A 23,824-nucleotide genomic window follows, 5' to 3' on the forward strand; every position below is an offset into this window, starting at 1 on the left:
CACCTAACCCCTTGCACTTAGGCACTCTACTATAACAACATAACTAAAAACTTCTATTAATGACACACTCTAATGCCCAAGCTATAGGGAGAAGTAATCGCACCAGCGTAGCCAGTGGCCATTCTCATTGTGTAGAATGGTGTGCGAACCACAGTTTGTCTCTTTGAAAAGCTGGTTGATAGGGTTGTCAGACCTACATTTAAACCTGCTTCAATCACCACCACGTTCGGGTCTACAGAACTGCCCCACGGTTGAGCATGGGGGTGGGAGGCATTCTCAACAAGCTGGAAGCCAGTCCAATGTCAACCAAACTAGATAAAAGAGGTTCAGTCCTCAGTGGACGGTGCGAACCTCCATACATGTCCCTTAGAGCTATTGTGTAGGTTAAAGGAGATGTCACTAGCACGTGCCTAACAAAGGCGGGTGGAGACCGGTGAAAACTGAAGTTGGGGGACACTCGGTACTGCTTCACTGCTGTGCATAGTAGGTAGTCAGCTAAAGTACAAGGCACCCAATCAGGGTGAAGTTAGTAAACTAAACAGAGGCCCACCACGCCACAATTCCTCTACAGAATGCTGTTGCTCTCTGGCCCAGAACAAAATTAAGGTGTGGCTGTCCTAGTGTGGTAAAGGTCGCACGAGGTGTTTGACAGAAGCAGCCCTTTCTCACATTGCCTGTGATTTGACAGTTCTCCAGCCAAATGGTAATTTCCCCCAACCCTGGTCCTCTCTTACTTTTAACACTGAACAAAATCAGAGCGACAGTGAAAATCAGCACATTCTAATAGATGAGATTCATTTTCATTTATTTACGAAATGTGTCACCTGGCTTTCTCTGGGGGGCTGCGCGTTTGTTTTAACAGTCGTGGAGTCAGTGTTTACTCGTGGCATGGTTTTGAATTTAGAACTGTCATTGCTTAATGAAACTCTTAAAATATCCCCGAACATGATTTTTTTTTTTGACACTATGCTGCAAATTGCGACGTGCCCCAGACTATCGGGATTAAATTGCATTTTGCGAGTTCTGTTCAGCCTTCAGCATATTAGGACAGGCACCGGCTTCTCGCTAAGCACTCTGGTGCCACGTAACACATCCGTCTTCCCAGAGTCCCTCAGTCTCTACGTTTGATGACGGGCCCATGTTTAAAATAACTAGGTTTTAAGAACGCTGGCTTCAGGAAAAAGTAAAAGAGTACTTGGAGGTCTAAAATAATTTTTACATTTAAATAACCAACCTTTTTTTGAGTCTTTAAAGGACCTTCCATCTGAGGTACCTGGTGATTTCACCTCCCTCTCAGGGGAAAACTGGCTATTTGAAAATGCACCGGTGAAGATTCCTAGACAAAGGGGAGGTGCTGAGCTAGCTGAATTGTTCTTTACGAACCAAGGGGTTTTGAAGCAAATCTTCCTATTGATGCCGTTTTGTGGTTTTGTTGTTGTTTGTTTGTTTTGTTTTGTTTTGTTTGGTGTACCCGTGTACACCAGAACTCAGAAAGGCGAAGCAAGATCAAGAGTTGGGGTCCATCCTGGGCCCCTTGGTGAGTGCCAGCCAACTTGAGCTGCCCAGGAAAACCCTGTCTCAAACAGAAAAAATGAGAAGCCCATCACCGACATTTAGAACTCGAGTGATTTTTTATGTAAAATCATTTCTTTTCAGCCTTCGTTGACTGTCTGAAGGCACGGGAACACTTGGCCCACGCGTGGCCATAAGCATGTCCAGCAGCCCCATCCACTAGGCCCTCAACGACTGTGAGGGAGATGCTACCGCATCCGTGGGGCGAACACGGTAGCTACAAGTCAGGCGTTGACTCCTGAGCACATGCACCCGAGGATGGGTTATTTCATCCCGCCTCACTTCCACTGCTGCAAATGTAAATACCCACATTTAGCATCTAATGGGGCAAGGCCTGTTGAGGCCTAACTGGACATCTGTGTGCTGTCTGAACTGGGCGTGCCCTGTGCACGGTTCCAGAGTTCCTTCCAGGCCCAACTCTCCCTTTCCTTTGATGCCTCACAAACAACATTTTCTAATAGTGAATCCATTGCTATATCGACCTCTCCATCCCAGCCTTCCTCTATCTCAGTTTAAACATCTAGATCTTACACCCACAAAAGACCTGTTTTTCAAGACTCCTGGGCTGTAATTATTACAGTCGCAGCCCACTGAAGTCAGACCTCCGTGAGAGTTAGCCCCGGTGGCCAGTGTTCCCTTCTCTCAGTCTTGTGAGACTGTATGCTGGGCACTCAACTGAGTGGCAAACTCACTTCCTTGTCTGGTCCCATCTGTCTCCAACCATGAGTGGGGAACACGGCATCCGGTTAGGGAAAGAAGCCTATTGGCCACGCAGAAGCAGAAACAGGTAACTGCATAAAGAGAGAGAGAAAGGGAGCCGTGTCTGTAACTGTTGTCACATGCCGAGTTCTGGGGACTGAAAGTGACTTGTAGAGTCTGGCCAGATGTCCTGCCCGTATGCACAGCTGGGAATCCAAAATACTTACAGTTCTGTTTTGAGAGCTATTCACAGTCCAGCAATGGCATTTTACAGTCAGCACCCACTCTTCTGGAATTAGTAAAATTAAGAACTGGAAAGACCCTGGAGGGTGGGGGGCTCTCTTCATTTTAAAAGGAAAAAAAAAAAACTTCTCCCTGGAAAGGTTAAGCGAAGTGTTTGTAGCTATAGGAAAATTTCGTGGCAGCACCAGGCCAGAAAACAGTTCTTTTGGCTCCTTATCCAATGCTTTTTTATGGCCGTCTGCTTCTCTGTATTACCAGACAGGAAACAAAAATTAGTGAAGCCAGACTCCGTGTCCTGTCTGTGGCATCATCCCTTGATCCCTGGGCTTGCCGGAGGGAACATTTTGCATTCTGCATGAGGACAACACCCTGCCTTCTTAGACCCTTCCAAGCATATGGCCACTGCTTAGGAAATGACCACCCCAGTGTCTCTGTCTAGTCAGACGGTAGCCTGGGAGGGGAATCCCAGGTCATCATCCTTCAGCTACCATTGGTGATCAGAGGCTCCATTAGTAAATCCTGGAGCCCCCTCCACTTGTGTTAGTGAGCCCAGAGAAGCCAAGGTGCGAGCTGAACCCAGCCCTCCAACAGAGTACCTCTCCACTGCGAATATCAGAGATCTCTGTGGGTCTCAGCCTGAGAACAAAGTGACAAGCCCACTGTGTTGTTTCTCTGAAGTGGCTCCAATGCAGACTGTATGCAGGCGGTGACTCTGTGTGCAGCCATAGAACTGATGAGCGGAATTCTTAGACAGGCAGGGATGCCCCTTCTGGGAGGAGCAGTCTTCCCCCAAGAACAGAAACTCGGGATGTTTGTCACCAAGGAGTAATCATGGAGTAGAAGACACATCGAATCAGGCCGGGTTGTTTAAAGACAGGGAATCTGAGAAGTAGGTCTCCAGGGACTGTTTCTCAGAGGACAGCTTCCCTTCAGGGGATGACAGGCAGAAGAAAATTTTAACCACAGCTCGGGTGTGCCATATTCTAAATCTGTGCGTGCACATGTGTGTATGTGTGGAGGAGTGTGTGTGAATGTATGTGAGTGTGTGTGAATGTATTGTGTATGTGTGAGTGTGTAAATGTGTGTGTGTGTGTGTGTCCTATTTCAAATTGTTCATTGTTTAAGTCAGAGCATAAAACCTGGCCCCCGTAAACCACATCTTCCCAAGTATTTGGCTCATCTATGGATTGTGTTTCTAAAGGTGAGTGGTGCCAATCTTAAAAATGCAAAAGATTTCCTATGAAAATCGTGCAGGATTCACATTTCTCTTTAAAGAATAAAAGGAAGCCCTGGAAACACTGTGCCCCCAGCTTAGCACAGGTTCTGGAAATTCAAAGTGACAATCCACTTAGGAAGGCTGCATTCGCTGCAGTCCCTGTGCAGCCCACTCGTGTGGATAATTGAGTTGTCCCCCAGATTAGCACAGAAGGCTGTTCCATTCGGACATTTATTTGTTTCAAAAGATGCCCCCAACACCACCCTTCTTATCTTTAAACAAACCACCCGTTTGGTAAATGTTTCCCATGTGTCAAACATGCAACCTGGCCCTGCTTGTATAGTGAAGCACCAAACAGTCTTTGTAGGGCCGGAGAGATGGCTCAGTGGCTAAGAGCTCTGGCTGTTCTTCCAGAGGACCCGAGTTCAGTTCCCAGCCACCACATAAAGGTGGCATCTGTAACTCTGCTTCGAGGAGGTCTCCTGTCCTCTGTGGACACCAGGGGCACACACAATGAACAGATATACATTGCAGGCAAAATACTGATACACATTAAATAAAAGTAAATAAATCTTTTAAAAAAATAGCAAACAAAAAGCAGATATAGTCTTGTTGTCTTTATCAAGATAGTGTGTCATCCCGTTAGAGACACCAAGTACAGCTGAGATTTTGAAAACGTATGTATTTCTTCTCTCCTTGATTCCAAACTCACCTGCCCAGCTACAGAGGTCACTCTTCCGTTCAGGGCCTACTACAGATAACCTTGGCATAGTGGCAATTGCCTGACTCCTACATGGGGCAGTTTTGCATCCAGATTTCATCCCATAGACAACAAAAGGGAATAGGAAGACCACCGCTCTCTCAGTCACAGAACGTCCTGGGGCATATCGTTTTCGGTTAACCAGGTCATAAAGCAGTCCAGCCATTCTGAACCGCGGCAGGTATCCATGAATGAGTTCTTCAGCCTGCCCTTGCCAAAGACACCAGGGCATGCTAAACACTCACATAGGCAGGTGCCAGGCTGGGCAAATGGTAGCGTGTGAGGGCTTGTCTCTCTCCTCTGCTCTTCCCTCTCTACACTTTTCAAAGCGTCTCCCCTTCTCCTCTCTCAATGCGGAGGCTCTGCTGAGTGGATGGAGATGAATTTCTGTCTGTTGTAATCTGGATCCGTAATGAGAGAAGAGCCGGAGACTGGCCCTTTTGTTAAGGAATCCTCCTCATCAAAGACCCAAATTGGCAGCCGATTGTTTTTATTTATTTCTGTAGGTTTTACATGACACCTGGAGACCATTTAAAATGTTACTTGGCGGTGAGCGCTGTGTGTTTAAAAATAACACTCACCCGGTGCCAAATCACTTTAGAGTCGGGTACAAATATTGAGACAAAAACCCCAGCTGTTAATGCTTTGGCTGCTAATTTGAGGTGTCAGATGAGAGCCCGGCTGCTATACGTCAGTGAATAAGGCCCCTTGTGAGATCATTATGTTTTCTAACAGTTGAGAGCAATGGTCCAATCAGTGCAGCATCAGTTGCTTTCATTATATGCCCACACAATGGTTATGAGCTTTAATTTAAACGGTCCACAGGGAGATCGGGGAACTCGGTATTACGCAGCACCCAGGGAAGCTGAGAGCAGGTAGGGCAGGTTTGGTAGCTGCTCTCATCCTTCTCCGGCTAGTCTGACCTCAGAGACCTATTTCTCGGTCCAGTAGGAGAAAGATCGGCTTAGGTTAAGGAGCTTTTGGTTCTGTGGTGTATTTGTAAACACTCATTCAGCCTATAGGACACCAAGGGCCATGATGATTTTTGGTAACACTTCCACCTACTGACCAAGCCTTTTCTTTAAAATGCATAGGGGCCACGACTATCTTCTCTTGCACGTAGCCTCCGTAGCTAGCTAAACTCCTCCTCTTCGTAGAACAAGAGCAGGGCTGTTGCCTCTGGGCAGCCTCAGCAGTGAGCCTTTTCCCTCATATGTCCACCAAAGTAAAGAGAGTCCGGCAGGCACAAAGCAGTATGACCCACCTCCACCATGTAATACAGCTACAGACCCCGAAAACACACCTGGCTGTGAAGATAGCCCCACAGAATGACAGTGTGTTACTGGGCACAGTTCGCATGGGGTAACAAGTGGGCATAAGGCTTGGATTTCTGGACATTAGGGGAAAGAAACGAGATAGCGTGCACGCAGTGCCCAGGCCATTATAGGCAGAGTGTCAGTACCGTTACTGCTATCTGTCATTATGGTCACCTTCACTGGCAAGTGAAGATTTTCCTCAAAGGGTTAACCACCATCTCTTCCTCCTTCCTGACTTCTAGAATTGACTAAGAGCATCAAGACAAATTAGGACGGAACAGAGCTAGGAGAGAAGGCGGATCCCACCCAACTATAAGAGAGATGGTAGAAAGAGCTTCATCCACAAAGGCTCACCATTGAGGGGTACCTTGGGTAGCCATAGTCCAGTACAGGCTTAGTGAGAGTTCAATGGGCCCAGTGGGCATCAGGGTGCGCTCCCCGAGGACCAAGTCTGCAGAGACTTGCACACTTGATAAGAGCTGAGTGAGTAAACACTCACTTCAAGACTCCACTCCTAGGACCTTGAAGAGTGTAAGGAGTTGGTCACCTGCCCCAAGTTCTGATTCCTGGCGTGCGATGGTTTCAAACCAGTCAGTTTTGCTGTAGCATCCGAGCCAGAGAAGAGAACCAGCCATTTAGAAACAGCCCTGAAGACTTGAGTCTCATTCCCCCTGGCCTTCCCTGAGCCAAGCAAGAGGCAGGGGAAGCCAGGGACTCCCAGCCCCTCCCCTTGAAGTTCGCAGGCTGCCAGAACCCCTGCTGTGCTCGCCAGGCCCCTCGCCAGTAGTTTCGATGTTTCCCACAGGGTCCAGCTCCAGTGTTGACACTCGGCGGCTTGTCAGAAAATGGTCCTGCATCCTATGAATTCAACAGAAGCTCTGTGGGAGCTAGTTCTGGCTTTCAGGCATGAGACTTCGGTCGTGTCCAGGCTCACTTTAAATAAAAATGACTGCTGCTGATTTTCACCAAGGTGACCATTGAAGGAGCCACCTCACTTATCTGGGCTTAGGGGAGAAGGAAGCGTGCTTGGAGTCAGGGAGTGAAGGGGCCCATCTAACAAGCGAGTTCATCAGACCCTAGGAGTCTGGCTGTCTTGGGGGGGAGGGGGAGTTGCATTTCAGAGGGGGGTCTCAGAACCTGAGAAAGTTGGCCCAGTGGGAGGCTGTAGTTGCAGTCACCACAGACACCAGCTTTTGCAATTATGTGATACACGCACACAGATAATATTGTTGCATTAGAGCCAATTACATGGTGTTATGGACACACAACATGCAGATTACACCCAGAGCCAAGGAAGCTCAGAGTGATAAAGCGATGGCCTAATGGGAGGAGACAGAGGGAAATGTCAGCCTTATTAAGGTTGCCAGGGCAGAGTGGATGTAGCTGGTCAGAGCTCCCTACATCAAAGATGGCTATCTTGAACGACGCAAGAGAGAACTACACATTGGCACCCAGCAGAGGCCAATAAAGAGCTGGGGAGGCAGAAGCCATACCAGATCTCTCCAGTGGTGGTTATTACCCCCCTGTTATTTCCCTCATTGGGAAAACACCATTCCTGCCATAAAAGAGGTCTTCCGTCATTCTGTTTACTGACCTGCACACTTACAGGCAGGAGAGTCTGTTCTTAGCTCCCCTCCTGGTTCAGTGAGTGTCGATTGTGAGGTGAGCTGAGCTTGGCAGCACATACCCATAATGGCAGCTACTTGGAGACTGAGGCAGGAGCATCGCAAATTCAAGGGCAGCCTGGGGAAGTAAATCAGTGGTGTTGTGTTGCCTCCTATGCCTCAAACCCTGCGTTTGAGCTCCAGGAGAACAAAGAGAAGTGGGCTTGCATAAGGAGCCCGGGAGGGTTCATTAATGGACGGCAAAGAGGTCCACACCAAGATTTCTACTCAGCAGGTCTGAGTGGACTGAGAAGCATGGCTAACATTCCTAGGTGATGTTGCTGGTCTGGCGCTGCACCCACTTCCATTCCCTTTCCAGCCTGGTGTGGAAATGCCTTGTGTTGGCCCTGGTCCCCACACAAGTGTAGAAACTCTAGGGTCAGTCCAGGCAGGGAGCACGGTGTGCTGGCTAGGAGTTTAACTCTCTGCCTTTGGATCTGTTGGCTCCGTTTGGATCACCATTGGGTTCCTGAAAATATTTGAGCTTCTTTTTGTTTCTAAGTTCTGATGCCTTTGACCTAATCCCCTAGTTTTCCTGAATAGCTCTGATTCATCAGGACTTAGTCCCTGGCAGACACAGGATCAGAATGGCAGAGCCTGATGGTAAATATTTTAGGCTTCGCCCAAAAGCAGCAGTCACAGACAGCACAAAAATAAACAGATGAAACTTTGTTGACAAAAGCAAGCTCATGGGATGGGATTTGGCCCGTTTTCTAGAATCTGGAGCTGACTGTCATGCGCACTATCCCCTTCTGCGTTCATTGTTATCGGTGAGCCCCTGTCTTGCCACAGTATCCCAGCATCTGACTTAGAAACCACAGGGCACCCTGCTTTATATGGGCCATAGGGTAGAGATAGTGAACTTGCTGATCCTTTGTGGCCTGAAAAATTAATTAATTTTATTATATATATGTAAACACACATATACACACAAACATGTATGTATGTATGTATGTATGTATGTATGTATGTATGTATGTATATGTGTATCCCTGGCACCTATAGCAGCCAGAAGAGAGTGTCAGGTTCCCTAGAACTAGAGTTACGGACAGTAGTGATCTGCCATGTAGAGGCTGGGAGGGCAGCTGCCCCTGGGAATGCTCACAATCACAAGGTCCATAGGCAAGTGTGGCATTGGTCACTTTTAATTAGATGGCTGTGCTCCAAATATGACAGAGCCTAAGGACCAGTGGGCTGGTGTTCAGGCCTCAGCTCTGAAGACAACATTTATAAGAGAGACATGGGAGGGGGCGGACTGTCACCTCAGCCCTGTAAGGAAGAGAGGTGTTTCCAATAGGCTTCAGGTTGGTGTGTCATTTCAGAACCAACTGTCCTTTGGGGTGGTTGAAAATGGAGGAGGTCAGGTCACCCTGAAATGAGCAGAATCCTATCTGGGAAAGGATGGGCTGGTGGATAAGAATGCTGGCTCCTCTTCCCACGGGCCCGGGTTCTATCCCTACCCATATGGTAACTTACAACCATGTCTAACTCCACCTCCAGGGGGGTCTAGTGCCTTCTTCTACTCTCCACAGACACCAAGCGCGCAGACAAACCACCCATCCACATAAAAAAAGAAATTAACAGAATAAATTTAGCCCCGGGTTTGAAAGCAAAATGCTGAATTAGTAGTACTTACTTGGAGAAAAACCTCCCATCTTACCTGGATAATTTGGGAGATTGTATTCTCCACATAGCTTCAAAGAGCAGACTAAAGGGGCTGAAGGTAGTCCCAGCGTGGCCTCTCAGGGGGGAATGGAGGTAAACGCATGAGGTTGACAAGGTCGTTGTAGCACAGAACAGGTCAACCAACTGCGGGGAAGTAGAACAGGGTTACAGGGAGAGAGAGAGCCTTTTGTTTTCTGCTGCTAAGACTTATAAGACATGAGGTGACAGGAGGGTGGCGCAGATCTCCTGGCTTTGGGTCCAGAGTAGATGTGAGGACAGATAAGGACTGGAGAGGGCAATGGGTGAGTCAGGGAACCGAGATGGGAAGGAAGAACAGACAGTCCAGAATTCACCAACAGCAGTGTGCTGTCCACACGGGATCCTCAGCCTTCCTTAGCCTCTGACTGCTCATCTCCAAAGTGGGGCTCCTCATTCCCTGACCTCACAGTTGCAACAATCACCAAACACCAGCTCTGCCCCTCTCCCGTACTAAGTGCTTTGTTTACTTTATTTCCTGGTATTCGTGGTTGGCTAAATAACCGAGTCCCATAGATACCAGCGTCCTCATCTCACAAATCTGTGGGTCTCACACTAGGGGCCCTTGAAAAATGAGACCAAATTAAAGATCTTGTGGGTAGAGAGACGTTGTAAATGCAATCACTGGGTTCCTTAAAAGGGGGAGGAGACAATCACAGTGAGATCCTAAGAACGGAGCATGGGCCAAGGAATGTAGACTCCCCTTCAAGTTACAATATCGAGAAAACAAACCCCTACCCCCAAAGACTCCCAAGAAGTGTGCTCTCCTGGACCCACTTTAGATTTAAGACCTCCAAACTGTAGGAGAGTAAATTCAAGCCACCAAAGTCATGGTCATCTGTTACGGCAGCAACTGGAAGTCTACACCCATCTCATTCCCGAGACCAGACTTGCTTGGATTTAAGTCTTGACACCGCCTCTCGTTTTACTGGGTAGGAAGAGGAATCGGTATGAGTTCTAGGCGTATTCTCAGCTTCTCGTGAGTGCAAGGCCCACACTTTACCAAGTCCCCTTTCCACCCCCTGATGAGAGGAATGGAAGATAGAGAGCCACAACCTAGAGACTACCTCCATATAAGAGGCTCGTGCTCCGTGAGAGCATTAGTTATTACTCCTGTGTTGCAAAGGAGAAAAGTAATGAGATTCTGAAAGTTATCCACAGTGACGTAGGCTATAAACAGCAGAGCCAGACTCTTAACGAGGGCTCTGCCTTTGGGGGCCCTGTTCACCAGCTCTGCCCCTCTGCACTGGGGACCTCATGCCAACTCTCCCATTGAATGCCAGCTTCTTAGGCAGGACCTAAGAGCCAGACAGAGTGCGGTGCTCCCTCCCTGGGCCAAAGCTGCCAAGACCAGAAATCAAAAGGAATCTGTGTTTCTTAGCAAAACAGCAACCGCGGCTTCCAGCGCAATCAGAGTGTCTACAAGGTTAGCAACCTTCTGACATCCCTGAGCCAGCCAGACTCAAGCAGCAAATCATGAAAGTGTGAATACTGTGTTTAGTCATTTGAGCTCTGGAATAATTGCTATTATCGTAAATGTTTTATAGCTCTCATTACAGCTCGCATTTAAATATCAGTGTAGTAATACGTTAATAAGTCATTGCGGCTGGGCTACTGCTGCATACTCTTCCAACTGAAGCCTGAGTGTGGCTGCCCCGTGTGTGCAGCCAAGTGGTGAGGGCGACTGTGAACGCCATCTGATGGTAGCTGGCTAGGCCTGTCGAGCCTTCTTGTACTTTGCCTTTGAATAGCGAAGGGGTTGCTCAGAGTTCTGGTTGGTAGTCATTCTGCAAACCTAGCCGCAGGCAGGCAAGGTGGCTTTTCTATTCTGCTGTAGCTGCTAAGCTTTGTAGGTGGGATCTGAACCCAGCGCTCACCTACTTCCTTCCTGGCTTTATGCTTTGTATGCACTGCCTTGCACATGATGCTTCCCCTGAGTCTAGAGCCTGAAACTCTGAGGTGACTGGAAAGGTGCCAGCTTTGCTTCTCTCCTGGAGGCTTCCTTTCCTGGTATAGAAGAGAGGGGGCAACCCAGTGTAATGGGGGTGGTGAATTTCTATTTATTGTTGCATGATTGAACCCCAATGGCTTCCTGGGTGGGTGGGTGGGTGGACAGACCACACACACACACACACACACACACACACACACACACACACACACACACGTGGTGCTAAGTGGCTGTGTGCATCCCTACTGAATGCCTAACATAGTATAAGACACACAATGCATATGGTGAATGTCAGAGGGTTGGGGGGACGAGAACTAGTCTCTTTCCCTCTGTGTGTCCCCACCCCAGCCTTCCTGCTGTTGGCCAAGTAAGTAATGGAGAGACCAAGGGCATTTGAGGAAAGTATTTGTGTGGCAGATGTGGTCACTGGAACCCTACTTAGGACTAGGGTCACAAGGGCTGGAGAAGTAATCTGTAGCTGGAGAAGTAATCATGTTGGAGCATGGGGTGACAGTCTCTGGTTGTAGCACCTTTTCTCTTTGGAAGGTTGAAATGAGGAATAGAACACTCCAGGATAGGACTCCAGGATAGATTCTCTCCAACATGGTCAGTAAATTGATGATCTGTATTTACTGAGCATATACGACATGTCCTGAATCTATAGCTTGCAGAGAAAGAGCTTTAAGGATTTACCACGAGCCCACAGCACAGACTTTTTGAGTAGCAATGGCCTCCCTCCTTTAGCCATTGAAGACCAATGGTGGCCTAGAGGAGAATAAGAGAAACAGAGTTAATGAGAAGAGAGTGGCATGGGGTATGTCTCAGGGAAAAGAAATCAGAGAAAAGAGAGGCCCAGGAGCAAGTGGGCAGCATGAAGTGCAGCCTGGAAGGCCAGATCCAGTTCTTGCTCTTTGGAATACAAAGAAAGCAGGGGTGGGGACAGAGACAGAGAACCAGGCCTGGCCTTCCCAGGCATTGCCACCCCTCCAATGTGTAGTCACCGACGTGGACTGCAGAAGCCTCTACAAAGAGCTTTCCCTCACTACCACATTCCTCTTCCCTTCAGAATGGGCCTTCTTATCGGGTAAACTGAGGCAGTGCTTTCTTCAATCCTGACTTCAGTTCTTCAGCAGCTTCATTTTGGTAGATCCATTTGTACAGCTCACATCTTTCTCCGTGTCTTTCTCCAGCAAAGGGACTAGCGGGTTCTAACACTGCCCTGTGGGAACTCCATCCGAGGTCAGGGAGAGCACTGGCAGGAGGAGCGTTAGCTCTGTCCTAAGATGAGATACAGCTGGAAAATACTGACTGACGTAGCACTGTGTACAGGCAGTGCGTGTGCTGAACAGAGAAGGGTGGAGCGGGAGAGGGCTGGTCAGATCCCACCTGCAGTGCTGAGCACGGCAGAGCTGGAAAGCTTGCCTTGCCGGGCTACAGCTCACCTCACCATCTGTAACAAGAGTGTTACATCTCCTTTGGGGATTCTGCACTAGCAACCGTAAAGAGCAGAGCTTCCCTCTCCCTGAGAGAGAACAGTCGCATGTAACTGACTTGTCCCCGGAAGAATTAAAGGTGGCTGGAGAGATGGCTCAGCCATTCTTTGCGTCTGCTGCTCTTGGTAAGGACCCAGGTTCCTTTCACAGCGCCCATGCCAGGCAGTTGCAGGGGTATCTGATGCCTCTGATCTGTGTGGGCACCAACACGCATGCACCTATACCCACGTATGCATCCATACACACGATTCAAGACACAAAGAATCTTTGGAAATGAAAAGGATTAAAGATGTTGTAATGAGGGGGCTGGAGAGATAGCTCAGTGGTTAAGAATGTTCTTCTAGAGGTCCCGAGTTCAAATCCCAGCATCCACCTGGTGGCTCACAGTCATCTGTGATGAGATCTGATGCCTTCTTCTGGTGTGTCTGAAGACAGCTATAGTGTACTTCTATATAATAAATAAATAATTCTTTTTTTAAAAAAGATGTTGTAATGAGCATCCCTACACATAGCAAGATTAAGCCATGGATTTATTACTCATGGAATGGACAGTAGGGGAACCCACATGAATAACGGGACTTATGGATTCCCCATTGTCTGCAGAATTCCCACTTGTCTCTAGATACTTGGCTGGTTCTGGTTCTTACCTGTTGGCTTTTTATTTTTTTAACAGCCTCATGTGCTTTCCCCCGCACCCCAGGGCCCCCTCATTCATAACGTTCTCCTCTGTCTCTGCAGCACCCTTAACAACAACAACATCAGCCGTATCCTGGTCACCAGCTTCAACCACATGCCGAAGATCCGGACCCTGTGAGTAATGACTGCTTCCTCCTCATCTGCCTCCTGGGCTGGGCACGGGCACACAGTTCCCATATCCAAAGTCCTAAAGCAGGTGGGGGACTTGGCGTGTGAAGGCAGGCGCAGGGCAGAGTCATGGTTCCTCCCTGCTTCTTAGCTGCCGATCTATGCTGGGAGAAAGCATTTCTCGTCGTCTCTACAGTGTGGGAAGTCTTCCTGGACTGTGTTTGTTGTTTGATGGGAAATGTGTTAGCTTTCTGGTGCCAAAGAACACAGAAAACTTAGCTGGTGAGACCCTCGTTGACTCCACTCAGGCCATACCCCACTGGGGGTTCTGTCATATGACAGTGGCACTTACTCCCCTTCTGGGAATGGAGGAGTCATTGTTGTCCTTTTTCTGTCCCACCAAAGTGCCACCTGCTACATTCCTCTGCTCTCTGAGCAACATCCAGATATTAGAATCCACGAACTTAGCGCTTTATCTTTTAATACCTTGGATAAGCTTCACCCTCCAGGTTGTATGCTGCAGAAGCAAGCCCGTGACTCTGATTATGTGGGTCACTCACTCTGCCTTCAGCCGGCAACCCACTTGTAGGTTTATGCTGCAGGAGAACCCGGGTTGGCTTTTCCAAAGAGGTTCCCGCCCCGCGTTCTTATCTCCGAGAGTGTCCGAACCACAGAACAAAGGGAGAGCCAGCCCCCGACAGCTTTTAGCCAAGTACATTTAGGACCAAAGCAAAGAACTGAGGTGCCCTCTGCCCTTAATTGGCTCTGTGCCCTCTTTTCCTCCCTCTATAAATAGGGCTGGTGGTGGAGAGCACATGCAACTAAGCACATCCAGTGCCCAGCTCCTGGTAGATGGCATTATATGTTATCATCGCACAATAGATGACATTATATATTGTCACCACACAATTATCTCAGAATCTGAGCTGACCACTGCAAGCTCATCCTGGCTCCTCGGGCAACATAAAAAGCCAAGAGAATGAAAAAATCCTCTAAGCACTGCTTCCCAGATCAGCGGCTCAGAACGATCTGGAATTTTTCCACAAACTGAGTCCGAGGACCCACCCTAGGCCCCTGAGGTGAAGACCTTAGTCTGTTGGCAGAGAGACATCCGCTCTTGTACTTTAAAAGGCACTGCACTCCTAAGAGAGCGAGCTTATCTCTTGGTGAAAATGAAACAAAGACCAAGGAACAGATTCTAAGAAAACACTAATAATAATGATGATGATAATATAAGAAGAAATGATAAAATAAGAGGAAAGCGGGCAGATCTAAGTTTACATTGCAGGCTCCACTACTTACGATATGATATGATCTTCCTCTTTCTGTGCTTTGGGTCAGGGACTTAGTAATACTTAATAATAACACTTACGTTGGATTCCCTGTCGGGGTACACTATGAAGTGCGTGGAAAGTGCCTGTTGCGGGATGTGCATGGAAGTGTTATTATCAATAATGATCATCCAAGACCAGTCTCCATCCCTGCTCCCCAGATTCTTGTGGGATACCCTCAGATGACAGCACACTTAGGAACCTACTGGTTCCTACCGTTTTTCTGTTCCCAGTGAAAATGGAGCAGTGCATTAACTGAATTTTAAGAAGATGCCAGTTGGTCTTCTGAGCAAACCACGACTGAGCTGAGGAAGTGTGAAAAACCCAGGGTCTGAAACAGGAAGTCAAAAGTGAACCTCAGGATACGGGGACTGCTCTCCCGAGGGTGTGGGTATCCAAAGATTCTCACTGTACAAGTCAGCCTTGCAGCACCTCCGGACACATCCCCTGAGTCAGGTGTCCCTCTGAGTCATTTTTAGTCTTAAAACAATAGTGACAGAGCAAGGACAGGTCCAGAGCAAGGATAGCTGGGGAAGGTCTAGCCTGGGGCTCCTGGGTATCTAGCCTGGGCTCCTGAGTGCCTACTCAAACATGTTGAGGAGGGAAGTGAGTAAGGAGACTTATCTCATTTCTGTTGTGATTTTTTTCTCTGTGGTCCCAAATATCCATCTGACAAGTTCCAATCAATCAATCTTGTCTGTTCTCTTCGCTCCCCACCATTTTCTCCATCTCTGCCATTTTCTCCTTAGTTTTATTCAGAGATGGCTCTGTATGGAACTCCCTGGGGGCGAACTGACTAATCCCCTTCACTGTAATTAAAGCATTGGGGGTGGGTGACTGGTGTTGGAGAAGGAGAGGAGCGGGAGAGAGGAAGGAAGTCATAAATGGGATTTCCAAAGGAAAGCTTTTTACATAGAATTCGGAACGGCACATTATATGGGAAAATGAGCACTGACCCTCTCTAAAAGGATTTGCTGGAAATTTAATTTGGCATCTGTGGCTAAAAGGCACCTTTTGTAGATTGGCATTTGTATTCATTCGCCTTCTGCTCCACAGAGGAGGCCTCGTCCATGTGGAATATGGTTTGTCCATTCTCAAAAGATCACAGAACAGCGCGTAGAAACTCTGGCCACCTGGCTGCTTTCTCGTCTCCATAGTCGGCGGCAGCTGCACACGGGCAGCACCATAGTTTGGAAAGATTCTGAAATCTACTCTGTTGGGATTTACAATAACAGCAGATATTTCTTCAGTGGTTGCTGTGCACCAGGCCTTGTGTGAGGCACTCCCTGTGAGTTACTTCAGCCCACAGAGCAGTCCTTCCCATTTGATGGCTGGTAACACTGAGGCCTAGGGTGAAGTGGCTGCAGAAGAAAGCTGGAACCAATGTCAGCATTACGTAACCTGACATCCGAGCTCAGGTCCCCCAGAGGGATAAAAAACAGAACGTAGGGCCAGGCGAGCAGAGCAAGAAGAGACCAGACCTTCCACTTGGTCCAGGATCCCTGATGCCATCACCATCACAACTTAAAGTTGTGGAAAGAAATTCAGTAATTCCCCTTCTCACTCGAAGGACCCGAACCACGTTTAAGCATTTTCCATGCTGAGTTTCACGATGCTGGTGATAATTTTTTAAAAATCGTATTTAGTAAGCCAGCATATGAGAGCACACATCTTGTCTGTAATTCTGGTCTTTCTAGGGCAAGAGGAGAGGTAGAGACAGGAGAACCCCTGGAAGCATGAGGGCCAGCCAGACCCTGTCTCTTTGGAAAGCAAGGAGTGACATTCCAAGCTATACGCTGGCCTCCACACGCGCTCGCAGTACATGCAGCCCACGTTCCCACACTTATATGCACGCACACCATACACTCAGGCTTCGCACGCCCAGGTGCACGGACAAACAACCAAGCGCACTTGGCATCTGGCACGGTGTTGCTTCACCCTGTCTTCCAAGCGTGGCGTGAAGAAAAGGTGACTTGAAAGAATCCGTCTAGTTTGACCCTGACGTCATTTCTGGTCAGAAGTATTCCTGGCATAGGGAGCCGAGTCTGTCCCCTGCCCTGGGTTTTCTGATTGAGACTCCGTTCGGCTTCTGTATCAGCTGAGGTCACTACTTTTCTGCGATCCCACTTTGGAAGGGAGAAAGCCGCAGGAAGATGGCCAGAGGGACAGAGACAGCTATAAATAGCAAGACTGAGAAGAGCAGTCATTTGGGGCTGACTGGCTGGGGCTGAGAAAGAGTGTACCTAACCCCGTCTTCCAGACAGAAGCTTCCAACTTTTTGGTTAACCCAGAAATGAAGCATCTAACTGAAGCCCTGAAGTTCCTAAAGCTCATTCTCGTCCTGCTAAACTCTCACCTTCAATTGTACCTTAATGGAAACTTATGACTCAGCCACCTTGGAGACCCACATTTTTCTCAAAGTCTTCCCTGTTGTCACAACATCATTTTGTTACTATCAAACAGGGCAAACATGAAAGGCAGGTTGACTAAGTGGCTGAGTCTCCTGGCACAAAATAGAATCCCCTCCCCGCAGCCTGCCCTGGACTCCGCCCTTCCCTTACAGAACCACTGTATTTGCCTAGGTACCCGTTGCTACCTGATAGGGACTGGTTGAGATTCTCTCATCCCTTCCCCACTGTTTAGGAAATGCGCTCTTGGTACAAAGTGACCATGCTCGTTAGCAAGCAAAGGTCTTGCCTACCCTCCTCTAACTGAGGTCTTTCCCACTGGCTTGGGACTTTGACCACAGCGCCCTTCCCAAGTGTTTTATGATGTTGGAAACTCAGGCGAAGGGGAGGTCATGCTTGGATTAGCTCAGAAGGTTTGGTCTTGGAAACTAAAGGGGAAGTATGTTAGGACTTTATAGTTCCTATGTCTGGGGCCTCAGAGCTTCTCAAAGTATGTCTGACTTACTCTGAAATACGAGAGGTACTTAATGTCTACAGAAATTTTTAGCAAAAAAAGAATCCATTTTATGTAGGTTCGGGGTTCATTTAATGCCCCTGAAATGATGGGGTTTGGAGCAGCCCCAGTGGAGCTGGCCTGCTGGAAGTCTGTGCCCATTGGTGACAGAAAGCTCAGCCAGCGCCGTCCTAAGTTAGGTACACTTGGCTAGTGTTTGGCAATGCTAACCTTGTGCTAAGTGGGATGCGGTCAAGGGCCCTTCAGTTCTCTCATTATAGTGCAGACATGATTCAAGCCACTCCTCTGGGACGCCACGCTGTATTAATGAGCTTGACAAGAGGCTCTCGACAGCCCCCAAGATAACAGCCGGCTGATTAGCGCGTCCAGGATTACCCATTTGAAATTTGCCACGAGTCTCCGTGTGCTCTCATGCTACTAAAACTCATGCACCACCAATTCTGACACCTGTAGGGAATGTGGAAGTGAGAAAGACTGGCAAAAAGCCTTTAAGGAGATTCCTCTGAAGAAGCTCCTGAGTAGCCCTAATTTGCCTCCCAGCTCATAGAGGGAAGTTCAGGTCACTTAACCAGACAGAATTCCCCTCAGAAGTGGAACGGGCTGGTGTCTAGGGAATCTTACTCACTGGAGCAAGAAACTGCTCTAGAGTCTGTCTAGAAGTAGTTAGGAAATCTTTCCAGAGCCATCACAATCAGCCAGAGTAGGTAACCTCCAGGTAAAATAGAACTCGACAAGGAGGAGATGGGCTCCTGGGAGAGAGTCTTAAGGATTCCAAGAGCCTGATTAGAGCAACACCTTATTTAACAGGAGGTAGAGGGAAGAACCATCCCCCAGAAAACACTTCTCTCTGTGCCTCCTCACCCCGCCTCATGTTCACAGTTGGCACTGGCTTAGAGCTCCCCCATGCCGTGGGACTATAAAGGACCCTTAAAAGGCAATGGAGGAGCCTGGAGCGCAGACAGAAGGAGAAACAGAACTCCATTTAGGCCAGCTGTAAGTCCTACACTCCAGTGTATCAGGGTGACCCTGTCTGACCTTTGACTCGCACTCGGATGTATGATGTCATTCTCTGTCATCACCCTGAGGTGAAGTCATTCTCCCACGCCTCCGTGCTGATGCCTGCTTGACAGGAGAAGGGCAGAATTACTATTAAGACACGGAAATCGCTCAGAACGTGAACATCTTAGTGGCATAGTAATAAAAGCACCAAGGCTTCTGGGTTTGTTTGTTTGTTTGTTTGTTTGTTTGTTTTTGTTGGTTTTTTCCCCTATGCGTAGGGGTCATGAATGCTGCCACAGGCTCGTGATAATTATTATCATGCTTGGGACACAGGTACCAGAGGTCTGGCCCACTCGATTCTCTGTGTAATGGCATCTCTCTCTCTCCTTCTCCAAGGCGTCTCCACTCCAACCACCTGTACTGTGATTGTCACTTGGCCTGGCTCTCAGACTGGCTGCGACAGCGGCGGACCATTGGCCAGTTCACCCTCTGCATGGCGCCCGTGCACCTGAGAGGCTTCAGTGTAGCAGACGTGCAGAAGAAGGAGTATGTGTGTCCAGGTGAGCCAGCCCTACCTGCTCTCCCCTTCCTAGGCTAAAATCCACATACCCATCAGCCCTGTCTAGCATGACCCTGGATCTTGGTCATACCCCTCCCAGAGTGTGATATAAAAGGAATCTCATAGTCAGCTGAGGTGTACAGTACGGGGTTGGAGAGCTTGCATTCTGCAAGGAGTTCAAAGAAAGAAGCCGTTGACATCTAGAACAGAAGATGTGAAAGAAAAGGAAACCTCACAAATCACTCTGTGTTGAGCCCCGTAGCCACCTGGTGCTAGGGAACTTCATTGATGAACAGCGAGTCATCAGAACACAGGTACAATGGAAGTGTTTTAGCATGGACTGCAACCCTTCTGTCACCCAAATGCTTGTAGAAATGGAGGCGGGATGATACAGGCTGTAGACTAAGCCTGTCTAGCTAGAAGTCCTAGCCTCCCCTAACTGAAGTGTGACTTTGGCAAGTTACCATTCACCTGAAATAGAGATAATGCTACACTACAGCTAAGAAGATGGGTGGGCAGATCGGGTAAAACAATGTCTGTACAGCACTTAGCATAATGCTTGGCAAGAGAGCGGTAAGTGGAGGTTGCCTGTTGCAGCTTAGTAGGCCCGCAGATTGTGCTGAGCAAGCACATGGATCTGTGGGTGACTAGCACGCAGTAGGGACCCAGATTGCCTACAGAGGACTCAGAACTCGACCACCCAGATGTGCTAACAGGACAGCTCAAGTCTGCAGGAGTGAGAGGTGACCGAGTGACCCAAGATCTTCCCGGAGGGCAGAGCTTTTAAGCCAGATCCTAAGTTTTGTTTGCTTCTTCTAACTCTTCTTGGGGCAAAGAGGTGAAGACAAGTCCTGAGATTTGGGGGAAGGGAAAACATGCACACACACTCACATGCACACACACACACACACACACACACACACTCTCTCTCTCTCTCTCTCTCTCTCTCTCTCTCTCTCTCTCTCACTCAAATAGCTTTCCAAGAGCCCAACCCCGGACTGGAATGCAGTGGTTTCTAAAGGGCTTGGCAGCCCAAGCACCCAAGGAGCCCACCTTGTGTTTCTCTCCTTGGCTATCGCCCACTTCCCCTTCTCCTCTGTTTGCTTTCTTCTGCTGTGATAAGAAGAAGGGCAGAAGCAGCAGAGGCTTTGTCTCATCTTACAGCTTACTCAGTCGCTGAGGGAAGTCAGGACAGGAACTCAAGGCAGGAGCTGAAGCAGAAACCGTGGAGGAGCGCTGCTCACTGACTTGCTCCCCGTAGCTTGCTCCGCCTGCTTTCTTCTACAACCCAGGACCGCCTGCCTATCAATCTTTAGGATAATGCCCTCTAGACTTCCTTACAGCCCAGTCTGATGAAGACATTTTCTCAGTTGAGCATCTCTCTTCCCAGCCAACTCTAGCTTGTGTCGAGTTGAGAAGAAACAAACAAATGACAACAACAACAACCACTGTGGCTCCGAGGGTTTGACAGACTCAGTGTGTGTTGCTAGGCCCCACAGTGGTCAGGAGTACAGCTTGGGTGTGTGACTCATTCAGGTCTTGAATTCATCATGCCCCGCCCATCCCTGTCCTCTCTCTCCTCGTCACATTATTACATCATCCCGTTAATTATTTTCCAAAAGCATTTTTAACACATCTCCGAGTAGTACCTCAATAACTTCCTGTAGACGCCCACTTAGAAACCACTTCCCATCAAACACATACAATAAAACCGTTTATCACACAGGCACCAAAAATCAAATACAGTGACTATAATTACAGTAATTATCAGGCAAAGGGTGCAATATCGGCATAAGTGCCAGTGAAAGAAATAATTACAGAGTGCAGGAGCCATCTAAGAGCTACCGAGGCAAACTAATTAGAGAGGATGTAAAAACACTACGTGACAGGTGGGCTCTGAGAGTAAGGTGGCAGGTGACCGTGGTGCTCCTCTGTCGTGGAAGCTGCCTCCTCTTGTCAGTACACTGCCCAGACGGTGCCTGTCCAACAGCAGTCGGAGTCCAAGCCCCAAGAGAATGAGGCTGCCTGACCCCCGGTCCTAGAAATGCTAGTACCAGAACCGCAGCCCTTTGGAAAGCCTAGATCCAGCAACAGTCTCCTTAGCTAAACATAGGGATAGAACATCCTTACTCCTGATTAAAGCACCCAAGCCCGTTGCATGTGACGGCCCTTGCAACTTCTAACACATAGACAGATGTCTTTCGACGATGTGAGAACTTCGCCCAAACTCTCAACAACATCAACGTGCTACAAATCTCGCCCTCATGCCGGTCAGTAATACAGAGGGATTTCCCCTTTGTGTCAGGTACCCAAGGATTAAAACGTAGACTGTTCTGGGAAGACAGGTGCTTTGGAAAGGTTAAAGATAGTTAGTTACAGTGCTCGGGGGATCTGGTGAGCCCCTCTGAGGAATGAACACTTCCAGTACGGACGCGTGAGATACAAGAGGTGCAAACCCCACGTCTCACCTCCTCCGTGTGAGGGATGCTAGAGGAGGCAGTGTGAAACAAAGGCAGTTAGAGCAGCAGTGACCAGTCTGGGAAGCCCTGAGGAGAAGGTCACAGAGAAGGGCTGTCCTAGGTCCTCACTGCCTTCATGCACCACTGTAGAGGTTACAGGCCCACCCAACCCAGGCCAGAGCCCCGCCTGCCAGGCATCTGAGTAAAGCGCCTGGTATTGAGGGGACTTCCGTGAGGGACAAGAACTTCAGAAAGATGTAGATCACCACTCTATTGGTGACTCCTGAAGGAGCAACAGGGGCATGGAGCACAATGAGTCTCTCCTGCCTTCTCCTGAGGTCCCTGTCAAAGCTGCAGGAGAAAAACTCCCCGGCCCTTCAGTGGTTGCTAAACCTTCCCCAAAGGCAGCTCCAGGAGATAGGAAAGACCTTATCTCACCTAAATGGGAGGCCCTGCCTGCCCAAGTCCCTGATAGTGCCCTTGAATTAAATCCAGCCGTCCTGAGCCTGGCCTCCTCTCGCCCCTCAGAAGCTGCAAAGATAGGCACACGCTATCTCTCCAGCTAACCAGAGCTCTGTTAGCAATGCACTCAGAGAAACGCATCTCCCGTCAGCTGTACCCTTCCAGTCTAAGACGTTTATTTCCTCCTTTGGGGGAAGCAATTGAGAGTTTCTTTAAACAGATGTAGGGGGTGGGACATGTCTCCACTTTATCTTTTATCACAGTGTCTTCTGTGTGGTACAGCCTGCCTACTGGGCTTCCTTTGGTGACCACTGAAGGATTTCTCTGTTAGCGTCTTTTGTTTCTAGAGCCTGAGGGCTGAGGGACCCACAGGCCGTGTTTCATCTGTTTGTCCCTTGGTACACATCAGGATTTTATCAAAGTGTGTAATACATTAGAGAAGAACATGTCATGTGGTTTGTGAGTTTTCGTTTTTTTCTCATCTTCATTTAAAGGGCTTATTTGGGAGTTCATATCCTAAGGTTTAGTGTGTGTGTGTGTGGAGGGGGGTGTGGATGTGGTGTGTGTTGTTTCTTTCCTGGTATCCTAATCTCAGAGAGTTCCTACCTGTCATTATTCATAATTTATGGCTATTGGTTAACTATTTGACCTCCCAGATCAATTGTCTTTTCCCTTTGAATGTCTTTGAGCCCATTGATTTGTCCATCTGCCTCAGACCTGTGGCCTTGAACATGAAATATCTTTCCATAAAGATATCAATCTTACCTTCCAATCGTAAAGAACAAATCTCCTTCGTTTCGGCTGCCCCTAAACAATGCTGGATCCGATAGCCACTCCATAAACTGTCCCTTCTGCTATTCAAAAATAAATATACTTATCTGCCTGGAAACAGAGACTTTTCCTCCACTCTCTTTTTCTTTCCCTCTATTTGAGACCAGTTACTAAGTACGAAGATAATTAAGGTAGGCTGTGTCTAGCCACCCTTCTCCTTAGGAGGTTTTAATTAAAATACCATAATTGAACATTGCAGGAATGAGATTATTAGGTTTATTTAGCCATTTCCAAAATTATCATGCCTCTGGTATTTAAATCACATTCATTTATATTCTCATCGTAATTGCCAGAGTTCCGTTGTCACTGAAGTCTGTTGTTGGCTTTTGAAAGGCCAGAGGCCAGTTGGGAAGCTTAATTTGAATACTGGAATTAATTTATTTCAACACACTCACAAGGCCATTGGGTATTTTTACTCTGCACTCTACTGGGTGATATATATATATATTTTTTTCATCAGAAAGAAAAAACCCAAGTATGTTCTCCCCTTTCTAGCGTAGCTTACCCAAGTCCATGTCTCAGCCCTGCCTCCTACCTCCAGCTTCCCGTGCATTTTCAGTTCTACGGCAATAAAGAGCAGCATTTAAGGTGAGGTTATTTTTTTCCCCAGAAGAGACAGAAAAGCATTCCATTCGGTCAGATGTTGTTCCATAGCTCTGCCGTCTTCCGTAGTTTCTTCAGCCTTCACAGCCTTCACACTCATCAGTGTAATGGGGCCAAAATAGGCAGAGTCCGGATCACAGCTGGATCCAGTGAGGACCAAGCGGTCTCCTATATTCAGGGCACCGAGTACAGCATGGGTTTCATTGTGTGGGTGCTGGCTGCTGCTGTGAGAAGGGTGT

At 48.2% G+C, this 23,824-nt stretch overlaps 1 protein-coding gene across 1 annotated transcript in view; it reads left to right on the forward strand.

Moving 5' to 3' along the window:
• The window catches only part of Slit3 (slit guidance ligand 3), a 585,823-nt gene that overhangs the window by 433,284 nt on the left and 128,715 nt on the right, over positions 1-23,824 (forward strand). Inside the window, 2 exon segments of the mRNA NM_031321.1 lie at positions 13,354-13,425; positions 19,068-19,231. Coding sequence (NP_112611.1) covers positions 13,354-13,425; positions 19,068-19,231 — 236 coding nt within the window.

Source organism: Rattus norvegicus, chromosome 10 (genome assembly GCF_021556685.1).
Source record: "Rattus norvegicus strain SHRSP/BbbUtx chromosome 10, alternate assembly SHRSP_T2T, whole genome shotgun sequence".
Lineage (NCBI taxonomy): Eukaryota > Metazoa > Chordata > Mammalia > Rodentia > Muridae > Rattus > Rattus norvegicus.